Source organism: Neolamprologus brichardi, chromosome 17 (assembly GCF_056152115.1).
Source record: "Neolamprologus brichardi isolate AB-2024 chromosome 17, ASM5615211v1, whole genome shotgun sequence".
Lineage (NCBI taxonomy): Eukaryota > Metazoa > Chordata > Actinopteri > Cichliformes > Cichlidae > Neolamprologus > Neolamprologus brichardi.
Window position 1 is genome coordinate 9,965,465 of NC_142120.1, and position 25,580 is coordinate 9,991,044.

Sequence of the window (25,580 nt, forward strand, 5' to 3'; positions counted from 1 at the left end):
TGTGTGTAGAAAACAGAGGTGCTAAAGATCTAATCATCTTACACAATGACAACCATATTGATCCACAATTCTCTAACAATCGTCTGTCCCTAAATTAAATTTTCCCTGTTCAAATTCCTCTGTAATTTAATGTAGGCATATTTTGATGCTAATAAATTTATGCTACTACTGCATTATAATGCAGTAAAGTCATACATGACTTTTACTTTAAATATAGAGTCTATATACTTCTTTTAGTGCCTGAGAAAAAAATTATTACACCATGAAATTCTTCAAATCGTTTTTCTATCATCCTAGAATATATTTCACAAATAAGATCTACGTTGAAGATCTATCATGTCTGGCTTGTGCTAACAGCCTTTTTTTTCTTTAGAAAAAGAAAACAAAAGAATATGTTTAATGAGTGCAGGCTGTGCAGAACTCAGAGATCACATCACTCCTGTTTTAGCTTTTTGATACTGGAACTTTTAAGGCCTTTCCTCCCAGCTACATCTCTGACACCTTAGTACCATATGCACCACCACCTACCTTGAGCCCCCTGTTTCAAGAGCCCACCTAAAAATCTAAGGGCACACTTTCAATCCAACTTGTATTTGTGCAAAGAAATCAAATTAGAAGTATGATACTTTAATTAAAAAAAAAAAACATATAGCAGCTTAATGTCTTCAAAAAAAAATGTAAAGTAAATACTATTATTTTTATTTTTAAGTATAATATCTAGGGGTTTTTGTTTTTGTTTTAGTCAAAGCCACAGGGAGCCATTTAAAAAGCCCATATAAATATTGGCAATCTCTCTCTCTCTTTTTTTTTTGGCAAACTGGCTTAAAAACAAAAAAAAAAAGGAAAACAAAAATCGTCATCAAGAGAACTGCAGGCCTCACTTGCCTCAGTTAAGGTCAGAGTTCATGATTCAACAATTAGAAAGAGGCTGGGAAGGAATGGCATCCATGGAAGAGTTCCAAGAATAAAACCAGAGAGGCTTGTCTGACATTTGCCAGAAGACATCCTGATGATGCTCAAGACTTTTTGAAATCAGTTTGTGCCCTGAAGCGCAAGCACACCTGGGTTATGTAGGTTAACCTCTTAAGCCCCAAGCCTAACTGATCTCCTGCCTTTTGCCCCCGTATCAGGGGGCGTTGGGGCTTAAGAGGTTAAATAGGTTAAATAAATAGGTTTAAAAAAGTGTTTTAAAGTGATCTGATCAAAATCTGGACTTAAATCAAGTTGAGATGCTCTGGAATTACTTCTTCACAGCGCTGTATCATATCCGCAAACCCAAATGCAGTCACACCAAACAGTTTATAGCATTTCAAAAGGAAACAGAGCATTATGATATAAGATTACATTACATATTTACTCCCCTGTCCCTGTATTAGTTGCTGACATTGTTTACTGTAGTTGCTAATAAAAGGTTTCATTAGAGGGGGAAAAAACACTGGAGACTTTTTTTTAAAGAAAGTTGTGTAACTGATAGAAGATTTTCTCTTAAACTGAATGTGAATTATATCAACAAGTATCTGGTCAAGGCCTGGAGAGCTGAGGTCCATGCGCAGATGTTGATGGGTATAAACCAGAAGAAAGCTACACAGGGTCAGATAACCAACTTTTTTTTTGAACACTCTCCTCCTCCTCCTCCTCCCCCGCCCTCTCCAGCCCCACCCGTTTCACACTCGTACAAGTCACTGCATGAAAACTTTACGGAACCAACGCTGTGAACTGAAGCAAGAATGCGCGGAGGCTGTGGCTTGAAATCACAGTGAGAACCGGCACGCTTGTTGGTTTCCGGGTGTATAGGTTTTTTAAAAAAAACTTTTTGTTTGGGAAGTGATGACACTGGAGCTGTCGGCAGGACTATGAGCGACCACGACATCCTCGAGATGGAGTCCGACAATGATGATCTGGGGGATATAGAGCTGGGCATGATAGATGAGGAAGTTGGTGAGAGAACATGGTCTTTTGCAACAGTTGTCTGCATGCTATTCCGGAGCGCGGACTCGGTCTGGGTTTTATCCTCGTGATGCTGTGGGCCCTTATCGAGACAGCTGTCGATATTCTTAGGCCACGTTATCTCCGGGAACTCATCTTTTGCTACTCTGTAGTGGAGAAATTATTACTATTGTAACTCCTTTAAACAAAGCCCCCTTTCTCTTATGTATTCTGCACTCCGGTATAGTTAAGATATTTACTTTTTACTCTATAATATGTAGTCCCAGTATTGCGCAAATACAGTGTTGCTCAAGGATAGATGACGGTGTGCAGTGTTACAGATTGATCCGGTGTTGTGCCAAAAAGTGATTGTCTGCCAAAAACTGATTTCTGGTATTTGCCAAAAACTGATTGCTCGTATTTAAATTGCTATAAGTAACTTGTTGGGCTATAATATGTGAAACATATGTCAAATGCATCCCTCATGGATGACATAAATTCATATTGAGCTACAAACAACATTAGTGTAACAAGGTAGAAGCCGCAATCAGTCTTTGGCAGTGACTTTTATATAACCTTTATTTATGCCGTTAAAAAAATCGAATTAACATTAAAAATGTCTTTTGTAAGAAGTAGTTGGACAGCAGAAATGCCTCAAATATTACAATAGTTCTGTAAAAATATTTAAAGTGGGGATAAAGGACCGGATTGGTTATAATGTAAGTACAATAACACAGAGTTGTAAAGATACTTGAAAAAACAGCTAATTTTTTTAATTCCATATATAGCCCCTTTGTAAACGCTGTTCACCGAAGTCTATTTACCAACATACGTAAAGATATTACACATAAAAAATACACGCAAACATTGGAAATCAGTTTTTGGCAGGCAATCACTTTTTGGCACAACACCGGAATGGGCATGTGCAGAGAGACAATTGAGCACGAGTGGAGGTGTGGTGCACAATACAGCTTCGGCCATCTCCAAGAACCTAAGATTCCAAATGACTATAGTTTCTCGGTATTCCTAGATCTCCCTTGCTACCACACAGAAACACCTCTCAGCGAGCTTTTGTTGTTTGGATTTTTCACATTCCTGACTCTGCAAACCGAAACCATAACTCCGCTGCTGAACAGAATGTCTCCTGGGCTCGTCTTCATCTCTGCACCCAGAGTAGATTCTGCTGCAGTGTTTCTATGAAATCTATATCATGTCTGTCTCATCTAAAGTGACGCAGACCTGTCGATGACATGTTTTTTTTCTCCCTTTGTTCACTGATGTCTTAGATAATAGATCATAAGATAAGATTATAAAATAGATCATAAAGAGCATCTCACTGTAAATGCACTCTAGTCTAATGGAATTTCATTAGAATCATGGTTGTCAGTGCATTCACCAACAAAGTAGTCTTAATGAACATCAAATGTAAAATGGTGGTGTCAGTCACTTTGGCTTCTTACCCAGCTTTCTTTTTATGCTTCAGTAAGCCTGAAGCTCGATCTCAATCCAGGCTTGACACAGTTGCTGAAGGTGCACTGGATGTACCCATTTTACTGAACCGATCGAACGAAGATGAGAAAATCAGGTTTAAGCACTTTTCATGAAAACCAATAATTATTTATTTATTTTGCGTGTAAAATATACAGCCATATTTGTGTCCTGACTTGTAATAGAGCTGGTGCTCGATTCTTATCTGTTGTGAAACCTCCCCTGAGCTCAATGCAGAAAAGCAACTCCTGCCGTTTCATAAGATACTTTTTTTTAACCATATTATTATGTACGCCTTAAGGTCACATACCCAGGCACCACAATGCTTCAAAAGCTGTTTCTTTTTCTTTTAAGGAATAATCCATTTTCCTCTCATTGTTACATGTGCCTTTTTTTCTTTTTTCTTTTTTGTACATTGATGTGTCGGATGTACTCTAAGGAAGGAAGTAGCCTGCGACTGGGTTAGTGGTTTCTGACAAAATAAAAGATTTCAGTTGCATGCTTTTCAAATGACTCACACTTTCTGAATCAGTTATTGTTGCAGAGGTTCTGTAACAGCGTTTGTGTTCGGAGACTGACGATTTCAGATGAATGTGTGTCTGACTGAACTGCTTAAAACCCGGGCTGTATGTTATGTCACTGCACTTTGTGGGATGACTGCAGTATAGAAGTCAGACCGTGAGCCTGCTTGAAGACTTTCAAAGGAGAAATTGTTGATTTTAAGAGCAGTGTTTCTTCCTCACGCTCCCTCAGCATGTTACTATGGCCTGTGTTATGAAAACAACATCTGTCTCCAGTTAGTTTTCTTTTCTGCTTTATATGGAAACACTGCAAGACTTCCCATATTAGATTTTTAGGTCATCTGTTTTTTTCGAAATAAGGGACAAAAGATTTATGAGGCAAATGGGAGAGGCTGCAGTGTTATTTTTATTATATATTTTCTTGTTTTGACGTAGTCTGTGGTGGGAAAGTATGTATGTTAAGCAGCGGAATTTCTATTTTGTATCAGGGGATTTATAGAACAATTGTGGTGAGTAGGACGTTTTGTGCAAGCAATAAATCAGCGAGAGAGTGTGATGTTAAAGGAAGTGAAAAGCAGTCTGTGGTGCTTCAGTGAGCACTGCAGAGCTAGAGCATTAGCTATAACTCAGTGGAAAACAAAGGTTAAAGAAAAGCGGGTCAGTAGTTCTTAAGAATGCTGTAGACTGGTGGGGAATGGAAAGGTGGAAAGAAATAGGGAATGAAGCTCAGTTGAGTCATTTTGTAGGCAAAACAAACAAGAGTTCACTGATTTAATTGAAAACGAACCTCAGTTGTTTTCTACAGCATCTGAAAAAGTGGTTGGGTGGAGTATGTGAGCTGTTTCTGGGCGCTAAAGTGGGGAATGCCAGAAAAAACGTTCAAGAATAACTGCTCTTTCAGCCTACTGATGCATATTTCCATCAACAATAAGCTCCTATAAGTAGATACCTTCTTAATATAATATATGGGATCTTACCTTTTGCTTTGTTTGCCTTAGGTGACTAAACCATTTGTACTGTAGGACCTTAACTCAGTGTAACTATAAGTTACTGTACTGTACACAACTATACAGAACTGTTATAATCAGTAGTATATGCATAAACATATATGTACACCTATTAGAGAGCATAATTTACCTAGTTTATGGGCTAAACTGATATTTTAGACACATTTAGTTGAAAGGGCACACATGCTTTTCCTTTTTCTCTGGCACATTTTTGCTGTACTATGAGAGATAGTCACATTAAACATGGCCAAAAGTCTCACAAAATGAGGTCAGAATATGTGCATCCAGTCCCTATGAGTCAAAAGCTTAGGGCACACACTTTTATTCTGTTTTTTATGTTTGCTTAATTCTACTTTAAGGGGAATCCCCTCACACAGTCATGGCTGTCCCCACTAACTTAAATAACTTAAAGGGACGCAAAATGGCCTGTTTCAGACACTGGAGTGACAGAGAGTTCGGATATAGAGATATATGAGGACCATTCTGAACTGTAAATCATGAAGCGCTACTCTGCTAAAGTTGTAAATGAGCATCAGCCCTTTCATAATAGGTTTATGACCATATGACAATGCTGTAAAAGAACAGCATATGAACATCCGTGTCTGTTTTTGTGTGCATGCCCCAGCAGGCGTACAGACACACTCATCCTCTCTGTTGTGGCTGACAAAGATATGTATTAGGACAAACATGAGATGCAGGTCAAACTACAAATAAAAGACTAAAAGAGAAATAGTAGCAGCATAACTTCTGTGCTATAAATGCAACAGAAGTTAATACATTCTCTGTACAAAACTTTTCTGGAAAAAAAGCTACAATATAAAATCTATATAATCTGCTAGTAATGCATCTTCTGCAGTACTCAGTTTGCATCCACTTAATCATGGACATTTGGATGTTTGGCTGGACATGGATAATTTCAGGCTTTCAGTGAATTATCTGACTGGAATGATTTTACAGCATGCATAATGGCCTGTATTTAATGGCCTGTATTTAATGGCCTGTATTTGTATAGCGCTTTACTAGTCCCTAAGGACCCCAAAGCGCTTTACACACTCAGTCATTCACCCATTCACACACACATTCACACACTGGTGATGGCAAGCTACATTGTAGCCACAGCCACCCTGGGGCGCACTGACAGAGGCGAGACTGCTGAACACTGGCGCCACCGGACCCTCTGACCACCACCAGTAGGCAACATGGACCATGCATATTTAATGGCTTTAAAATAAACAAGAACTGGTTACACATGGAGAAAATTTCACACACATATATATATATATATATATATATATATATATATATATATATATATATATATATATATATATATATATATATATATATATATATATATATATATATATATTTGACTACACTTCTTGGCATATTTGCTAGAATTCATTTAAAATTGTTGGTTTCATGGCATGTGTCCAGCCTTTAAACATAGCCCACAAATTTTCAATAGGTTTGAGAGCTATGGAAAGCTTGATGTTAGCCTGCTTTATCCATTTCAAAAACAGGCTACTGTATTTGTTTGGAGTCATTATCCTGTTGGAACGCCCGATTGTTTCAATAATAAAGCCACAGATTTGAGGTAAAGTTAAAGAATTTGGGGGTAGTCCTCCTTTTTCATTGTTCCATCCACTTTTTGTAATGCACCAGTACCGCTTGTAGCATAACAGCCCCCAGAGCATGTTCAGTGTTCTTAGGTTTGAAAGCCTCACCTTTACTCTTCCAAGCACACCTCTTGTCATTGCTGTCATGGCTATACAACTTTTCCCCTTCTGACCATAAAACCTTTCGCCAGGCGTAATCTGGTTTATGTGGGCAGGTGCAAATTTCAGTTGACCTTGCACCTCCTCTCAATCAACGGCAATGCAAAACAGACTTTACTGTGGTGTTCCAGCAGTTTCCAGTTCAAAGCAGTGTTTAGCCTTGGTTTGTATGTTCTCCTGAAAATCCTAACTAGGGCTGCCACAAATGATTATTTTGATAGTCGACTAGTCACCGATTATTTTTACGATTAGTCGACTAATCAGATCATGCATCCACTGGACGTACAACGTACAGCTTATTGCACTAGCATGCATCTGCTCTTATATAACTATCATTAGCTTACAGCTTTAAGTGTTTAAGGTATGTGCTAACTAAAAATAAAGACAAGATGATAGTTTATTAAATTTTAATGAGATTTGCAGATTGTCTCAGTGGAGTTTAATAAACTCAGCCGTCTGCTCCTTGCTATCTAAAATATAACAGGACACCAGAGTATATTCTCGAGCATCTCACACTTCTGATAATCAGTTGTCTGCTTGACGTTTATTCAGCTGTGTAAAAACTATAACTTTAATCTCAGCCGAAAAGATTTAATCAGGAACAAATAATGTACTGAAAAAAGCCAAACAATAACAGTTTTAAGTTATGTAAGTGACTTATATATCATGTTTAACCTGAGTAGCGAAAGACGGCCATGGGTTTGAAAACGATTTGCTGATGTTGTGCCAAAAACTGATTTCCGTTATTTGCCAAAAACTTGTTGGTCTATAATATGTGAAACATATGTCAAATATATCCCTCATGAATTATATCAAGTCATCTTGAGCAACAAACAACATTTGGCAATTGTGGCTCAAGAGTTGGGAGTTCGTCTTGTAATCAGAAGGTTGCCGGTTCGAGCCCCGGCTCCGACAGTCTCGGTCGTTGTGTCCTTGGGCAAGACACTTCACCCATTGCCTACTGGTGGTGGTCAGAGGGCCAGATGGCGCCAGTGTCCGGCAGCCTCGCCTCTGTCAGTGCACCCCAGGGTGGCTGTGGCTACAATGTAGCTTGCCATCACCTGTGTGTGAATGGGTAGATGACTGAATGTAGTGTAAAGCCCTTTGGGTCCTTAGGGACTAAGTAAAGCACTATACAAATACAGGCCATTTACCATTCCTGTAACAAAGTAGAAGCTGCAATCAGTTTTTGGCAGTGACTTTTATGTATCCTTTATTTATGCAGTTAAAAGAAATTCTTGTTTACTTTAAAAATGTCTCTTTGAAGAGTAATCTGGCCAAGAGGACAGTTGAAATTGCAACAAATGCAAAAATAGTTCTGTTGTGGTGGACCACTGGAGGGCTCCACTCACACCCAGTTCTCAGAAAGTGCTGGTGCTGTGTTTTGGAGGGAAAAGTGTTCAGTTGTGTGGTGATGAGTAATAAACGAGCAGTGTCAATCGAGAGCTCTCGTGTCGTCTGTGTCTACCTCCACACTGTAAAGATATTTTAAGTGGACAAAAGGAAGGTGATTGATTATAATGTAAGTACAATAACACAGTTACAAAGATACTTGAGAAACAGGTAATTTTTTAATTTTATATATAACTCCTTTGTAATACCTGTTCACCGAAGTTTATTTAGCAACATACGTAACAATATTACACATAAAAAACACATGGAAACATTGGAAATCACTTTTTGGCAGGCAATCACTTTTTGGCACAACGCCGGGAGTCCGGTGTTCTCACCGGCTCTAGTGAGCCTTGAGCCCCGGCTAGCTATCGAGCTGGTGAGTAACAAACGCCTCCGAAAACGTCAGAGCGCTTTTGAAAATATGTGGTGTCTTGATAAACTGAGTAGATATTTGAGGTTCACACAGCTACATTCTCGCCTGAAAATATGTTAAACGTTTATTTTGTGACCCAGAAAGAATAATAAGAGTAATATTAAAACTAACTAGCTGGAAACTGAGCAGGGCTGCGCTGGGCCGCGCTATGAATTCTGGGATAGGTTGGGCCACGAAGTATACACCCGACCCATCCTTCAAATCTGGGGAAATGAAGGGAGCATTTGCATGATCTTGGAATCTGCAATTAATTTGAAATGTCTTTCCAAAGTTGTCACAATTAGTGACAATGACAGTTTTCCTCCTTAGTGTCAAGACTAGCGAGTTAAACTCAAAGTGCAGGTTTATTGCTGGGAAAATTCTTCATAGAAATAACATCACCAAACCAACTCAAATCACCAATACGGGACTAGACACTAAACTGGGCACTGAAACCTAAAACTAGAAAACCTGAGGAAACAAACCAGAACTAAGAGCGAGGAAATGTACAGGAAAATGAGGGTTGAAAACACAGCACGAAGTGAGGATTAGGAAACAGGAAGAAACACAGCTGGGACAAATCAGACATAATGAGACGAGGGAACGCAAAACTAGATACACTGGCATAGGAGACAGACTATCAAAATAAAACAGGAAATACGCCATGTACGCACAGACACATACTCAGAGGCACAAGCTTAACACTACGATAATACTGATACAGTACAGAGGGAACATAAGGACAGAGATGACTAGACAGGAGACACAGACTTGATACTGAACAGAGGGAACACGGAGTACAGGGACAGGAATAACATGAGACACGACCGACAGGGGAACAAGAGAATAAACACGAGGGCAGAATTAAACCGAAGAACTAGAAATCACAAAGCCAGAAGAACTAAAGATCTAGAAATACAAAACAGAAACCAAACCCCTAATAGTCACGAACCACGATGAAATCAAAAATGAAAAAACTAAATTCAAAACACTGGGTCACCGACCCAGGACTGTGACACTTAGATTTTCAGAAGTCCTTCAATTTTCCTGTTGTTTTAAGTATCGGTCCAAGATTGCTGACAAAAACAAATTATTTTTGTGCTAGCAAAGAGAAACTATCATTTTGGGGTGGCTGTAGCTCAGGAGGTAGACGAGGTCATCCGCTAATCGGTTGGTGCTTCAGTCTATGTGCCAAATATCCATGGGCAGGATACTAACCCCAAGTTGCTCAATGATGCCTCCATCGGAGTGTGAATGTTAGACAGAAAGCAATTAAACACTGTTAAAAGTGCTTATATGAATGGTGAATCCTCATTCACCCAACCAGTCCATTTACCTAGTTCTAGTCAATCACGATCACATAACCTCTGCCAAGTTATTAAAAGATTGAAGCGCATTTATATATTTGAGTATCTGAATATTTGAGTCTGTATGTATAATTTTTACTCTGTGAGAAAATCCAAAAGAAACTCAAACTTGTGCACCACACTCTTGTTTTTAAAGATGAATGCTGTATCACCATTCCACTCTGGAGAAAGAACAAGCCAAAGAAATCATTAAAAGCCCCAAATTCCCTGATATTCATGCTCATGATACATTTATGCAAACCTCTGTCCAAAACTGCATGTCTGTTCTTTGTTCATTGTTGCATTTGCATTCCTGTTTATATATGCAATCTTCTTCTTTCTTTCTTTTTTTTTTTTTTGCAGTATACCCAGAGGAGTTTTTACCAACTTATCACTCTATCAAAGAAGGAGGAAACGTAATTAAAGCACAAGAGGTGAGTCAACAGACAATGGAGTAACATTAAACCCCTAACATAATATTATGAGCTTTACTGAAACTTAGTGGGTCGGACTGTGTGGTGAGAGAGGGGGAGGGGGAGGAGAGCAGGGCGTTACAGTGTTTGTTGACCTACGTTACACGTTGAATAGGCAGGTCCAGGTCAGCGTTAACATTGTTTCTGCTGCGACTGTCTCCAAGCTGGACATTTACTTGTGATTATGTTCAACAAGTATGACATTATGGAGGAAGAGGAGTATGAGTTTCATCCTGTAGATTTACCCAGTGAGCCTTGTTTTTCCCCTCAGGTAGAGTTTAATGACAAACCAGACTCCCTGTTCTTCAATGATGGTGTAAGGAGGATCGACTTTGTCCTAGCGTATGAAGATGAGGACAAGAAGGAGTATGAGAAGAGGCATGTGTTCCAGAGACGCAAGGTAAGCTTGTTTTTCTTTTAACCTTATTGAGCATTTTAGTAAAACGCACCGTGCCATTAAATCCAAAGGTACTGGGTGTACTGCAAACGGTGCGAAGTGGAGTAAATAGTGCATAGCAGAGAGATGACATTATAGCGATAAAAAGCTTAATTTGCATAGTTCTTTGTAAAACACGGTGGTTTTTGGTATGTATGTGGGAGCCTGGATATACGGGTCTTTATATCCCATTAATAAAATGATAAAATCAATTTTAAATTTCACTGGAAGCTGGTGAAGGGAAGCAAGAATAGAGGTGACGTGCGGGCAAGCCTAGCTGTTATGTCAGTGTGATTACTAACCTTCAAGAAGCTGTCAGGGTGAAAAAGAATTGCAATGGAGGACATTTAAAGATATCCAACTGTTAATGGTAATGTTAAGGTTGTCATCGTCAACATAGTAACATATGAGATGCCTTTAAAGCTCTTAAGTAGATGCCCAGGGGAGTAGCAGATAGTTGGAGAGTTGGACCAAAGCGCTTCTAGTGAGAATATTTAGCTATTAATGATTTTTAGCTATCAGAATATAATGAAAGCCATTTAAGAAAAGTGATGCCAACCTAGTGCAACAACCTGTCATATAAGACCGGTGTGATCAGTGGTGTTAAAGGCTCGGGGACTGCAAACAGCCTGCTATGCCAGCATTCAGAATCCATAGAGAGTAGTTATGATGTTAGATTTAGAGTGTTAGTATTGACATTTGATCTCTGAGCATCTATTCTTTTCACCAGTGACTCTCTGGTTCGATTCCCAGTGGGTTTTATCTGAATGCCTTCATTTTAACTTTAAGATCTGACTGCATTTTATTTGTCCTAATGAGTTATATAACAACATTCTTCTAATAGAATAATCTAACATCATAACGTATACACAGAGTGCATGCATGCGAATGTATATAGCCAAAATTTTCTCAGTGTTTGATTTATTACTCATACAAATGGCAAGAGTCTGTTTCTTATTTGTAAATGGAGTTTTTGTTTGCACTTGGATTAGTCTGTCAGTCTGTGGCTTCATATTATTTCCCTCTGTCTGTAAATATTCATTATCCAGGATATGAAGCTTTAGATTCTGACTGTGAGGTGCTCCTGACTATATTCCTTGAGAAAGCTAATGAAGAGCATCATTTTTTCAATTAGATGCTCAAAGTTCATCATCAGAACACATCTGTTTGGTCATGAGTAATTTTTAATTTATGTTTTTAGATTTTGCGGTGCAAAAATGTTAAACTGCCACAAAACAAAGTCAGTTGGTTTGTAACTGAAGAAAAGGAAAAAGAAAAAGAAAGAAGACCAACTTCCAACTTCCTGGTCTGGTTTCTGTTGTTAGTATTAGACTGAAGTATGAACTGGCATATCCAGGCTTGTTTGTCCTCTTTCACAACAGGTTTACAGTCAGGTTTGTATATAATATAATGCTTGGAAATGAAAATGTTGTTGTTAGAAAAGAAGTGCCACATGTGTTCCACTTGATTGAGATGAGAGCTGTAAATAATACAGGCAGTGGGTGTAGACAGCTGCAACCCAGCTCCACGTCCGTAAAAGCTGATCAGCCAGTTTTACTGAGTTCCTTGGAAAAGATTTGCCTATAGAGTTACTGGAAGTGTCACAGTCCTGGGCTTTGGACTCAGTTTGCAGACTTCTGATTCCCTCTCTATTTGTTAATGTTACGTTTGTTTCTTAGTTTGACTGTTTATTCTTGATTGACTCGTTCCTGAATATCTTGAGTCTTAGTTCTGTGTTTCCGTTAATGCTGATTTCAGTTACTATTCTGCTTTAGGTTGTTTGGTTTGGTCTCGAGGGTTTTTTTTTAGCCTTTCCCTTCTGTGTCAGGTTCAGATGTCAGGGTCATTGTCTCTGTGTTTAGTTGTTTCCTCTTTTATTTTGATAGTCTTGTCACTTGCACTTTATGTTTAGTTCTACTTCCCTTGTTTACACTTGCTACATTACTCCTTGCATTTATTGTCTCCCTTTAACATTTGTCTAATCAACCCCTCTAGCTCTGTAGCAGCTTACTGGGAGCTTTCCTGTTTGGAATCTGTAGCATCCCTTGATATCTTCCCTATTTTGATCCCTTGTTTAGCACAAGTCTGTTAGAACTGAGGAAACATTATGTTCATAAAAAATCCAGCAAGCGGAGAGTCTCTAGAAGTCACTCGATTAACTTTGTTGTTCCAGAGCATAACTTTGGTCAAACACAGGTTGCTTAACCTTATTCTGCTCTGACTGCTGGGAAGGCGTGGTTCTTTCACATGTTGTTGGTTAAATGGAATTATTATGATTGTCTATATACATCACATGCAATTGTGGTATTTCCTGTTTCTCAATGAGTAATCTTTCCGCTAACAAAGTTAGCAGTAATAAAGACTGAAGCTATTTTTAGCTTTGCTTCGTTAACAGTTCCTTGAAAGTGTCCATGAGGTGCTGAATGTGACAATTTAGCGATCTCAAATTATTCACCAAATGAACACACCGAAGACAGAGCGCAGTTCCTGCACCAGGAGAGCAACATGATGCAGTATTACAGTATTATATCGAGTTTTTAGTACATCTTTTTGAATAATAAATACATAAATCAGTCAACTAAAGGGGCCATGAAAGTATCTGCTGTATCCAGCGATTAATTTGCATTGGATATTTATTGTCTTATTCTTTAGAAACGGCGAGAATTCTTTGAGGCCAACCTGATGAAGATGGGCATGGAGTTGGAGGCCACACAATCTGTAAGTGGATGTCCTTGCCTGGAAGTTACTGTTTCTGTCCCCGTATCTCTTACTTTAACTGAATTCTCTCTTTGTTTGCAGGTTTTAGATGAAAAACTCATGTTTTTGAAAGTTCACATGCCATGGGATGTGCTGTGCACCTATGCCGAGGTCCTGCATATCAAGCTTCCCATACAGCCCAACGACATGCCGGCCCGCCCCTCCCCGTTGCGCTTTTTCTCCTGCATCACCAAGCACTTCTATCCCGATGAGAAACTGATCAGTAAGGAGTCCGAGTTCTTCACCGCCCCCTTTGAGAAGCATCGACAAGATCTCTTCTGTATCAAGGACAAAGATCTCTTCTTCACTCCATCGATGAGGAGCAGGATGGTAGGTTGTTCCATGTAGCTGCCATAAGTTCAGGCTGCCTGCAACTCTCCCTACACATAAATATGTCAATGGATTTATGGATTTCATGTTAAAAGCATTAAAGTCAGGGTTCACAGACAACCTTAAAATGCCTTAATTTTAAAGGAACTATATTTGAAATAATAGTCATCTTAAAACTTAACTTAACTTTTTCCATGAATTTGTGGTTTAAGTCTTATGTACAACATATTACGTATACTTTCACAAATTGCACATTAAAATAGTGGAGAAAAAGTTAGCAGGACTGGAAAATACAAGTTTGGACCAAGAACAAAAACTTTTATGCTCCTAGGTGAATGATTTAGTAATGGTTTGCTGTCATAACAATTTATTTTGAAGTGGTATGAAAGGAAACAGGCGTAAGAGACTCTGGAGAGGTGGAGGTATGCACCGGATACAAGAGGGATGAATATCAGTAGAGCCAAGACTGAATACATGTGCGACTGAGAAAGAGACGAGTGGAAATGTTAAAGTTTAAAGAGTGCAGATATTAAATGTACATGAATTTAAATACCTGGGTTCAAGCATCCAAGGCAAAAGGCAGTGCAAGTGAAGAAGAGTGTCAGGGGTGATTTGTGATAGAAGCACAGCAGCAAGAGTGAAAAGGAAGATTTACAAGATGATATGATGTATGGTTTGAAGACTATGGCACTTCCAAAAATACAGGAGGTGGAGCTGGAGGTAACAGAGTTAAAGATGTTCAGATTTTCATTGGAGTGACCAGAATGGTCAGGATTAGAAATGAGTATGTCAAATAGACAACTCAGGTTGAACAGTTTGGAGACAGAACTAGAGAGGAAGGTGGTTTCTGCATTTGGAGGGATAGTGGACACATTGTTCAAAGTTGAAGATGGAGCTGGGAGGCAGGAGGAAAAGAGCAAGACCATAGAGAAGAAGGACATGCAGAGGGTTTGTGTGACAGAGGAGGATGTTGGAGTAGAGGTGGAGGAAGGTGATCTGCTCTGGTTAAACTGAATTTATATTCCACCAAATCACAACAGCAGTTGCCTCAGGGCACTTTATATTGTAAGGTAAAGACCCTACAATAATACAGAGAAACCCCAACAATCAGATGACCTCCTTTGAGCAAGCACTTGACAACAGTGGGAATTAAAAACTCCCTTTTAACAGGAAGAAACCTCCAGGCTCAAGGAGGAGGAGTCATCTGCTGGTTGGGGGTTAGAGAAGGGAGAAAAGACAAAAGACACGCACTGTGGATGAGAGCCAGAGATATGCAATAACTAATGATTAAATGCAAAGAGGTCAGAGACGCAGGGTGCTCTGTCGAATCCAGTTTTTTTCCCAACTGCAGTACGGAAAGAACTGCATGCAATTGGACAATTTCCTCATTCGTTTATTTTTCCAAAAGTGATGATTCCAAACCTAGAACACTTGAGACACTCATTTAAATAAAATAACAAATATCCATTGTTAGAAATTATATAATTATCTTATAGTTTTTTATTTGATTTGAAAAAGTCAAGAACTCTTTTTAGATTGACAGAGTGGTGTTGTCTATGAAGAAAAAAATCATTGACAAACTGAATGTATTATAAAATAGTAGAATGATAACTTTTTGACTCTTTTTCTTTTCTCAGGCGTATTACATCCTGAGCCGAGCCCCCTATGACATACGAGGAAACATAAAGAAGTTTGGCATCACCAAACTGCTGGACAGTGGAGTTTACAAAGCGGCCTATCCCATCCACGATGTAAGCCATAATATTTTCTGCTTTATTTTGCATACTGCGTATTGTTTTGTTTAGCCAAGCTGTACTATGTTATGTTAATGGCTTCACTGCTCGTCATGTCAGTGTCGGTTCAATGTCAAGTCCCAAGAACCAGAGTGTCCCAATGAAAGATACCTGCTCTACGAAGAATGGGGTCATCCCAAAAGCTTCTACAAGATCCAACCGCTGGACCTCATACGGTAAATCTTTTTTCTGTGCATAAAAAATTGTCTTCGCTGTTTGTTCAAGAAAAATTAGTAGTAATTATTAATAACTCTAATTATTTTTATCGACAGGAACTACTACGGGGAGAAGGTTGGCATCTACTTTGCCTGGTTGGGTTTCTACACGAGAATGCTCACTTGGGCTGCTGTTGTTGGGATCGGCTGTTTCATCTACGGGTACTATACCCGGGACACCAGCACCTGGAGGTACTACAAACAATTTATTTCTGTTTAATGATTTTAAATATTTTTTTTTTAAAAATGCTCTTTAATGGTCTGTCTTGTGTCTTTGAAATGCTGCAGCAAAGAAGTGTGCGACCCTGATATTGGGGGAAAAATAGTCATGTGTCCACAGTGTGACACGTGCCAATACTGGACATTAAACAGCACCTGTAACACTTCGAAAGTGAGTTCTGTTTTATTGTATTTGAATGCATCTTTACCTGTCTTTAATGTTGCTCAGTATACTTTGCAGCACAGCGCTCACCTCACAGTAGGTAGTACTGTTGCCAGATTTGCATAGTGAAATGTGTGGCTGCTGTTTTACTTTGAGACACAGCTGCAGCTGCCATTGAAATTGAATCTCTTTCTCTCTTTTTTTAGAATCTTTGCATATTTGATAACTTTGGAACGTTAGTGTTTGCAGTTTTCATGTCAGTCTGGGGTAAGTTTGATACAGTTTCTACCAGATTTTAGCTTCTGTTATTATCTTTGCTTTAGCATCATCTTTGGTATTATTAATAGAACACCCTATTTATATTGCGCTTCCTTCTCTTATAACTGCCTGGCTTGTTGTTTCCTGTGTTTGTTTCGCTTTGTGCAGTGACTTTGTTCCTAGAGTTCTGGAAGCGCTACCAGGCAGAGCTGGAGTATGAGTGGGACACTGTGGAGTTCTTGGAACAGGAAGAGCCACCTCGCCCAGAATATGAAGCCAAATGTATCTATGAGAGGAAAAACCCCATTACAGGGGTAAATCCCACATACTTACTCCAGCTAATCTCAGCTTGAGTTTTGATTTTCTCCATTTACATTGCATCAGTGAGTTTCACTTCTTCAAATATTGTTGCTGAGGTTCATAATTTCATTTTATTTATGTCTGCTATTTAGGTGAAGGAAAAGGTGCCATACACAGCCTGTGGACGATGTGTCCGTGTGTCGATAGGAATGACAACAGTCCTTTTCTGGGTGAGTCATGAATTAAATGTCTTTTTTGTGTCTATTTTGGAAACACTTTTTTTTTTCCACAAAGAAGAAGAAATACACAACAGGAATAGTAAGAACAATATATAAACTCCTTTTAAGGTATACCCTTCTTTTAATTTTATTATTTTACATAACAGCATGGAAAGAAAAACGTCTAATCCTTAGAAGGCCTTAAAATGATAATTATTTATTTAACAGAAAGTAAGCCAAACAAAGAAACAGTATTTGAAAAACTATGTACAACCGTATTGTTTCTATAAGAATTAAGAGGTTAAATATATAGCCGGGTGCTGCTAGTCAAATGCACTATTAACTGCTCATTAGCAAGTGAGAGCACTACTATAAAAGTAAAAGCCAAAGAAAAGACAAAGGAGTATGGCTTGTTTGGGAAGGTTGCCTGGAGAAAGTATCTTCTTCCTAAGAAGAACATGGCAGCACAGCTTAGGTTTGCAAAGTTGTATCTGAACAAACCACATGATTTCTGTAACGATCCCTTTTGTAAAGATGAGACTACAGTGGAGATGTTTGGCTATTATCTACAAGATAATTGTTTGGAGAAAACCAAACACAGCATCTCAACACAAACACCCCATACCAACTGTGAAGCATGGCGGTGGATGGGTGATGATGTGGGCTTGTTTTGCAACCACAAGACCAAGGAATCAAGGTGTCACAATGTCCCAGACCTCATTGAAATGCGGTGGTGGGAGTTGAACAGAACTGTGAACAAGCAAATGTCCTCATAACTCAATGAAATCAAGCAATGTTGTAAAGAAGAGCAGGCCAAAATTCTTCCACAGTGCTGTGACACACTAATAAAGTCACAAAGAAAAAAAACAATTATTGTAGTGAAAGTTTGTTCTACAAGCCAATTTATATTGTTCTGATATTCAATTCAATTCAATTTTATTTATATAGTGGCAAATCACAACAACAGTCGCCTCAAGGCGCTTTATATTTTACAGTAGATCGTACAATACTAGATTCAGAGAAAACCCAACAATCATATGACCCCCTATGAGCAAGCACTTTGGTGACAGTGGGAAGGAAAAACTCCCTTTTAACAGGAAGAAACCTCGGGCAGAACCAGGCTCAGGGAGGGGCGGGGCCATCTGCTGCGACCGGTTGGGGTGAGAGAAGGAAGACAGGATAAAAGACATGCTGTGGAAGAGAGACAGAGATTAATAACAGATATGATTCAATGCAGAGAGGTCTATTAACACATAGTGAGTGAGAAAGGTGACTGGAAAGGAAAAACTCCATGCATCATGGGAATCCCCCGGCAGCCTACGTCTATTGCAGCATAACTAAGGGAGGATGCAGCGTCACCTGGTCCAGCCCTAACTATATGCTTTAGCAAAAAGGAAAGTTTTAAGCCTAATCTTAAAAGTAGAGATAGTGTCTGTCTCCCAAATCCAAACTGGAAGCTGGTTCCACAGAAGAGGGGCCTGAAAACTGAAGGCTCTCCCTCCCATTCTACTTTTAAATACTTTAGGAACAACAAGTAGGCCTGCAGAGCGGGAGCGAAGTGCTCTAATAGGGTGATATGGCACTACAAGGTCATTAAGATAAGATGGGGCCTGATTATTTAAGACCTTGTATGTGAGGAGCAGGATTGAAGGATTGAATTCAATTCTGGATTTAACAGGAAGCCAATGAAGGGAAGCCAAAACAGGAGAAATATGCTCTCTCTTTCTAGTCCCTGTCAGGACTCTTGCTGCAGCAAGATATGTACGGAACTATTTCACTTACTACTTCCTTTTTACAATAATTATATACTATTATTTATATAATGTGGTTTCAGTTCACAAAAAAACAAATTTTGCTTTAAAATAAAATGTCCATTTTAACCGATGTAATATTCAGCAGGAAGTATTGATCTATAAAAGTAGTTAGGGTACATGGAACAGTTTCCTCTTTGACTCCACATGTTTTCAAGCATCCTGTTATCCCAGCTGTCTTTCTCCACATCTCTTGACTGTCAGAAAGAATTTGTAATAATTTTGTTTTGTTTATTTATTTATTTTTACTGATTTTGTCCTTTAGATAATGTTGATCCTGGCATCTGTTGTGGCCATCACTGTATACCGCCTGGCTGTCTTCTTTACTTTTTCTCGTGAACTGAGGAATACAAACTTGACAATTGCTGAGCCAATAAAGGAGTATGTGACACCTCAGATGGCCACTTCTGTCACAGCATCACTGATTAGCTTTGTTGTAATCATGATCCTCAATATTCTATATGAGCGGGTCGCCATCTGGATCACAGACTTCGGTGAGTTAAACATCCAACTGTGCTCTCTTTCCTCATTGGAAAATAACCTAATCCACAGTCTTTTCATATCCGACACAATAACAGAGCTTCCACGAACCAAGACGGACTATGAGAACAGCTTGACTCTGAAGATGTTCCTCTTTCAATTTGTCAACTATTACTCCTCATGTTTCTACATCGCCTTTGCAAAGGGGAAAGCAGTTGGCTATCCAGGAAAGCCTGTTTATCTCTTGGGAAAATACAGAAATGAGGAGGTACTATTAGTCCGTAAAGTTCTTACATAGCCAAGTAAATAGCTAAGATATCCATGGCTCTCAATGTGTGTCTTCGATTTGCAGTGTGATCCGGGTGGTTGTTTGATTGAGCTGACGACTCAGCTGGCAATCATCATGGGTGGAAAAGCCATCTGGAACAACATCCAGGAGGTCTTGATACCGTAAGGACTCGGAATCTAGGACCTGTTTTTGTTGAGATGAGGTTGAACGCTAACTAGCCATCTTTTAAAAAGCTGTCCTTTTACTGTATACATGTGCTTGAAAAGTGAATGGACCCTCGAACTTTTCAATTAAATCCAGTCCATTTGAGCTGATGTGGTCTATATGTCAACTACATTTTTATCTGTTACGTATTTTAAGCTTGAACTAAAAAGTCAACCATTTGGACAGCTGCCAAACCTCTAATGAACAGAAAAATGCTAATTGGCATGAGGATCTCTTTCAATTTAGACAAAGGGATGTCTTTTCAAAGGTCGTTCAAATCGACTAGATAAATAGGCAACAATACTTACTTACTGTTACTCTATGCCATCTGTTTCATCCTTTCAAGGTGGTTGAAGAATTTAATTTATCGCCACTGCGTCCATGCGACATCGGAGAAAGTGATTCCTCGCTGGGAGCAGGACTACCAGCTCCAACCCAGCTCAAAACTAGGACTGTTCTATGAATACCTTGAGATGGGTGAGATGGCAATACATTATTGGCACTTTGTCTGTTATATTTGCAGCTGCAAGTAAGATGCTGTTGTTGATAACAGAACCTGAATATACAGAATAATCGATTATTTTATTAATACCTGGTGCACTGGGAAACCTCTTGTTCCTTACAGCCATCCAATTTGGCTTTGTGACCCTGTTTGTGGCCTCCTTCCCTCTGGCTCCGGCCCTGGCGCTGCTCAACAATGTAATAGAAATTCGGGTTGATGCTTGGAAAATCACCACCCAGTTTCGCCGTGATGTGCCAGAGAAGGCACAGCACATAGGAGCCTGGCAGCCCATTCTTCAAGGCATCACTATCCTGGCTGTGGTAACAAATGTAAGCTGATAATTACACCCAGACGCTAGTTTTTAACTTATTTTATAGGCGATTACAATCTCAGTCCTTCAGTTTAGTTAACTACTATAACTGTACCACAGTTATTATCTGCAGCCCAAAATGACTATATGTTTGTCAAAACAACAAGAAAAATGTTGTGCAAAAAGAAAAGTCTCACATTTTAACTTTTACAACCAGTTTTCTGCTTTTCCTGCATTAACTTTGTGCCCTGATGTTTGTCTGTTTCAACAGGCCATGATCATTGCTTTCACGTCGGACATGATCCCACGGCTGGTCTACTACTGGTCTTTCTCAGTGTACCCCTACGGAAATAATACTGAAAACACCATGAAGGGCTACATCAACAGCTCGCTGTCGGTATTCAGTACCAACGATTTTCACCCAGTTGATGATGAATATATCTACACGCCTCCCAACCTAACCACTTGCAGGTATGTGATGGACCGAGCAGTGAAGGAAACTTAGGCACAGGTTAAAGTCCAAAAAAATGATTTTTTATTTAACCCAAAAAACATAATTAGTTAAATCATGCCAAAAGAATCAAAATCTTGGGCCCATAAAAGAGGTCAAAATAACCTAACTCTACTCAAATTTGACAACAGTACTGATAACTCAAACAAAACTGACCTAACTTAACGAGACAAAGGGGAAACTTAAATAGTGGCTGATCAGCCCACAAAAACAGGAGAAGGGGTAAAATACACAAAACCTGACTAAACCAAACATAATGAACTCCAATTCCCCCCCCCCATGGTCACGAATTATGGCATGAACCAATTTGTAGTGTTCCTTTAAAACTCGCTCCGCCCCTTTTCCACCTCTTGGCTCCTTAATCAAGGGACTGGAACAGCTGCAACTAAGGTAACTCAGAAAACAAAAGATTAATCATACATAACAGTGTAAACTAAAATGTGCGCACTTATTTTAGAATACAGTGTTATGTGGATATGTGAATTAACTCTAAACAAAAACCAGTTATTTATTGTCCTGTAAATTAATTCCTATATTTAAAGAAAGAAATGTGAATGCAATGTTACTTATAAGCCTCTACATTAACATGGTGGGTATTACCACTGTGTGGCTGTAAGTGCAGTCATCACAAGGTACAAAGACTGAATCATCATTTTCGTTTAAAATTAGCTCCCACACTTTCTAGACAGTGCGAGGTGGACTGGAAGGGCAAGGGCTTAAACTTTTTGTTTGTTTGTTAGTCCATTTTTTACATAAGAACATCACACAGCAGATTTGATCGACTCCACTATGAAGGTGCATTATAGGATTTAGATCTGGTAACTGTGGAGGCCTAACTGTTTGAGTACAATGAATTTATTGTCATTTTTAGGCTTGAGATTGCTTGAGCTTTGTGACATGGTTAGTTATGATGAGAAAAGACCACAGCAACAATATTTGGGTAAGATGTAACATTTAAATGACGCTCAGTGTCCCAAGAAGACATCATTACATCACCAGCACCCTAAACTGATCTAAAGGCAGGATGGAGCAATACCTTCATGTTGTTTACGCTCAGTTCTAATCGTACCCTCCAAATGGAGACTCATCAGACCAGGAAATGTTTTTCCAGTATCGTGAGTTTCTAAAGCAGTCTGACTCATCACCTCTGACATCAAAGGTGTTTTTTTCCCCAGAGACCTCCAGCTCACTGGATATTTTATTTTCTTCCCACCATCTTCTAAACTAGCTAGAGATGGTTGTGTGGGAAAATCCCAGTAGATCAGCAGTTTCTGATCCCATTGGGCACCAAAAACTTTATTACACTCAAAGCCACTTAAATTACCTTTCTTCTCCATCCTGATGTTCACTTTGAACTTCAGCAGGGCGTTTTGATATTGTGTATATGCCTAAATACAGTAAGTTACTGCCAGGTTATTGGCTGATCAGATATTTACCTTAATTAGAAGTTGAAAAATATGTACTTAATGAAGTGGCCAGTGAGCGTATTTGAATGTATGTAACTTGGGGAAAAAAAGGTTCCAATTAAGTGAGTTTTTATTTAACCTTCGTTAGATCATATATGCATAAACATGCAGAAACCTATACACACATATGTGTTTGTTTAAGTGCAAGTAAATAGCAAACAGTCCCTGCAAGTATGTGCAAGACAACCTGATTTAATCACAGTTATAACATTCACTGAAAAGAAGTTTTATCTGTAGCCTTGAAAAATGCAAGGAGAATGACTAAGCTGAGGGAGGGAGTAAAGACTAAGGACAAGAGAGGAATGCAGACCAAAGCTATTTTGGTATTAGGCATGGGGGCAGGGCTTGGTTTCAGCAAGGCAAAGACAGAGTCCAGATCAGAGCCGAGGAATGGACCGAGTAATGCTGGAGGTTGACGAGACGGGCTTTAGTAGCGTGGGAACACAAATGAGCTTCAAAACATTCCAGAAACGACTGAAAAACTGTTGAGCTCGAACCAAAGAGTGGAGAAGGATGAAGAGCAGCTGTGGCCTGACTTATACTCCTATAATCAAGCACAGACAAATTATATTCTGCAGTCATAAAAAAAAATGAAAGCTGAGAAATACAGAAACAAATGTGTGGCAAATCAGTGCGGGTTTGAAGAAAACTACTGAAAACTTTTCTCTTACAGGTATCGAGATTATCGGTTTCCCCCCGGGCACCGCAAACAGTACGAACACAACATGTTCTACTGGCATGTGATCGCTGCCAAAATGGCTTTTATAATTGTTGTGGAGGTGAGTAGAAACTAAATAAACAGAAACCGATCACGTCAGAAAAGGATCATTTAAGAACATGCCAATGGAGGTGTTCACTTCTTTTTGTGTGTGTGTGTGTGTTCGCAGCACATCGTTTATTTTACCAAGTTCATCCTGGCCTACATAATCCCCGACGTCCCGTATGCTGTTAAAGAGCAAATCAAACGGGAAAAATACCTGACCCAGGTGATCCTCCACGAGACCAACCTGAAGCTGGTGTCCAAAAGGGCAAAGGCAACTGAAACTGAAAGCTGAGCATTTACAAAAGAAGGACTTGGAGGTGGATGAAAACGGATGGGACACGAAAGCAGAACCTTTTAAGTGTGTCACAAGAAGAGTGTTCTTTTTCTCTGTATTCAATTCAGTTTTATTTATACAGCACCAAATCACAACAACAGTCACCTCAAGGGGCTTTATATTGTAATGTAGACCCTACAATAATATTATGATTACCAAGTTAATAAAGCATGAACTGCCTGACAGGAAACACCATCCTTGAGGAACTGCAGGACGGCGAATGGAAAAACCAGAAAAACCACTGATGTGTAGTCTTCCCTAACCACTATTTTCTTGCCCTGGACTTGCCCTGTAGACTTTCACTGTTTGCTGGTGAAAACGCACTTTACGAGTCTTGTTTTTCTAGTGAAATAAATTTAGCTGTCCCTTCAAATATAAAGATAACAGCACAGGTGGAAAAGGCTGCAGCAGAATGCCGAATATGAACTTTTGGCTCAAGAAATGTGAATTGTAATCTTTTTTTTTTTTAATTACAAAAAAACCACAAATCCGTCTTGATGTTAAAGACCAAAACACAAATACTAAAATTAAGAAAAAAGTAACATTTAGCACATTGGTGATTTTTTTTTTGTAAATTTTAAATTAAATGACATGCTGTATGTTTTATGCATTGACTTTTGCAACCGGATTTATTCAAAAGGGGGGAAAGGCAGGTTAGGACGTCAAATCAGTGCTTTCAACTGTGAATCGTTTGTTTTTTTTCCCCTTCTTTCAGCTCTTTCACATATTTTTCTTGGCTGTTACAGAGATGACCTTTCAAGTCATACCAAAGGATACATTAATTTTAAGCATTTTTATGCATTAGTTATGCTATTCTCTTTGCTTGTTTTGGGTATATCAGTCTAGAGCAGTTCTCACTTTAGTATCTCACTCTGTCCACCTTCCTCCACATGGGTGTGCACAGCTTTCACACACATTTAATACTCACCAATATTGCAAAATGCAGATTTGCCCCACTTTTGAATGCAGTGTTGGTATAATGCTTTTGTCACCTCTGTTAAAGAGGTCTATCAAAGAACTCACAATGTTGCACGGCATAAATGTGCAGGAGATTATCCCCTTTAAACTTTACATGTGTTTATTTTGTGAGGTGGGGGTTCTAGTAAGGAGAATAATCAACACGTTTTGTATAGAAAAAAATATGTTGAAGTGGGGAAAACATAATATATCCTATGAAAAAACTTTGGTGAATATAAGTCTTGTGTATGACCACTGCACTTCATTTTTTATTCTGAAATGATGGTTCAGGCCTTTTTATGTTATCCCGTGTCAGTCGTGAAAGTACCTCTTTTAATCCACTTTGTCCTGAACGTAAGTATAATCACCTGTAACAGTATCATATATCAATATCTTTATTGTCTTGTTGTTTTATACGGTCATTAAATGGTTTTTTATATATATCTATAAAAAGCATATTTCGTGTCTTACGTCATACATTTCATTTAGCCCTCAACTCTGATACGGATACAAGTGTAGTGCTCACATTAGTAAAATTAAACACGGCCATTATACTGAGATGAGGGGGGGTGCACCTTTAAATCACAACAGAAAGGCAAATCAAAGACTCAGCAAAAACTTCTCAGTGATACTTAGCAGAAGCAGCTACCTTAAATTAAAAAAAATAATAATAAAATTAAGGATAATCTAAATTATCCTTAAGTTTAATGGTCACCTGACCAAATAAACTCTATAACCAGCAGGGATGTCAAATATAAGGCCGGGGGGCTTGACCTGGCCTGCAAAGACAATGCAGCCTACTAGACGGCTTTGGAAAATGTGAAGAATTTTTACTACTTTTTCATTTAAGTTTTACAGTTTTCCCTACTGATAAAAAGCTCTCACGTGGCGATTCGTATTACACCAAAGTAAGTAACT

The 25,580-nt window shown here is 38.9% G+C and overlaps 1 protein-coding gene across 1 annotated transcript; it reads left to right on the forward strand.

Moving 5' to 3' along the window:
- The first annotated feature begins 1,683 nt into the window (after positions 1-1,683).
- On the forward strand, positions 1,684-25,108 carry ano6 (anoctamin 6). The gene is made up of 20 exons (XM_006780663.3): positions 1,684-1,938; positions 10,237-10,307; positions 10,618-10,746; positions 13,435-13,500; positions 13,582-13,869; positions 15,507-15,620; positions 15,723-15,838; positions 15,935-16,069; positions 16,166-16,268; positions 16,466-16,526; positions 16,686-16,831; positions 16,970-17,047; positions 19,112-19,340; positions 19,425-19,594; positions 19,679-19,776; positions 20,166-20,296; positions 20,445-20,650; positions 20,903-21,102; positions 23,282-23,387; positions 23,496-25,108. Exons 1-20 carry the CDS (start codon positions 1,854-1,856, stop codon positions 23,661-23,663), a joined length of 2,700 nt encoding a protein of 899 aa, XP_006780726.1. The 5' UTR covers positions 1,684-1,853; the 3' UTR covers positions 23,664-25,108.
- Positions 25,109-25,580: the final 472 nt, after the last annotated feature.

Coding starts and splice junctions, on each gene's coding strand:
- ano6 (XM_006780663.3), top strand. CDS start 1,854: ATGAGCGACCACGACATCCTCGAGATGGAGTCCGACAATGATGATCTG. Junction 13,501..13,581: donor AGTTGGAGGCCACACAATCT/GTAAGTGGATGT, acceptor CTTTGTTTGCAG/GTTTTAGATGAAAAACTCAT. Junction 15,621..15,722: donor CGGCCTATCCCATCCACGAT/GTAAGCCATAAT, acceptor TCGTCATGTCAG/TGTCGGTTCAATGTCAAGTC.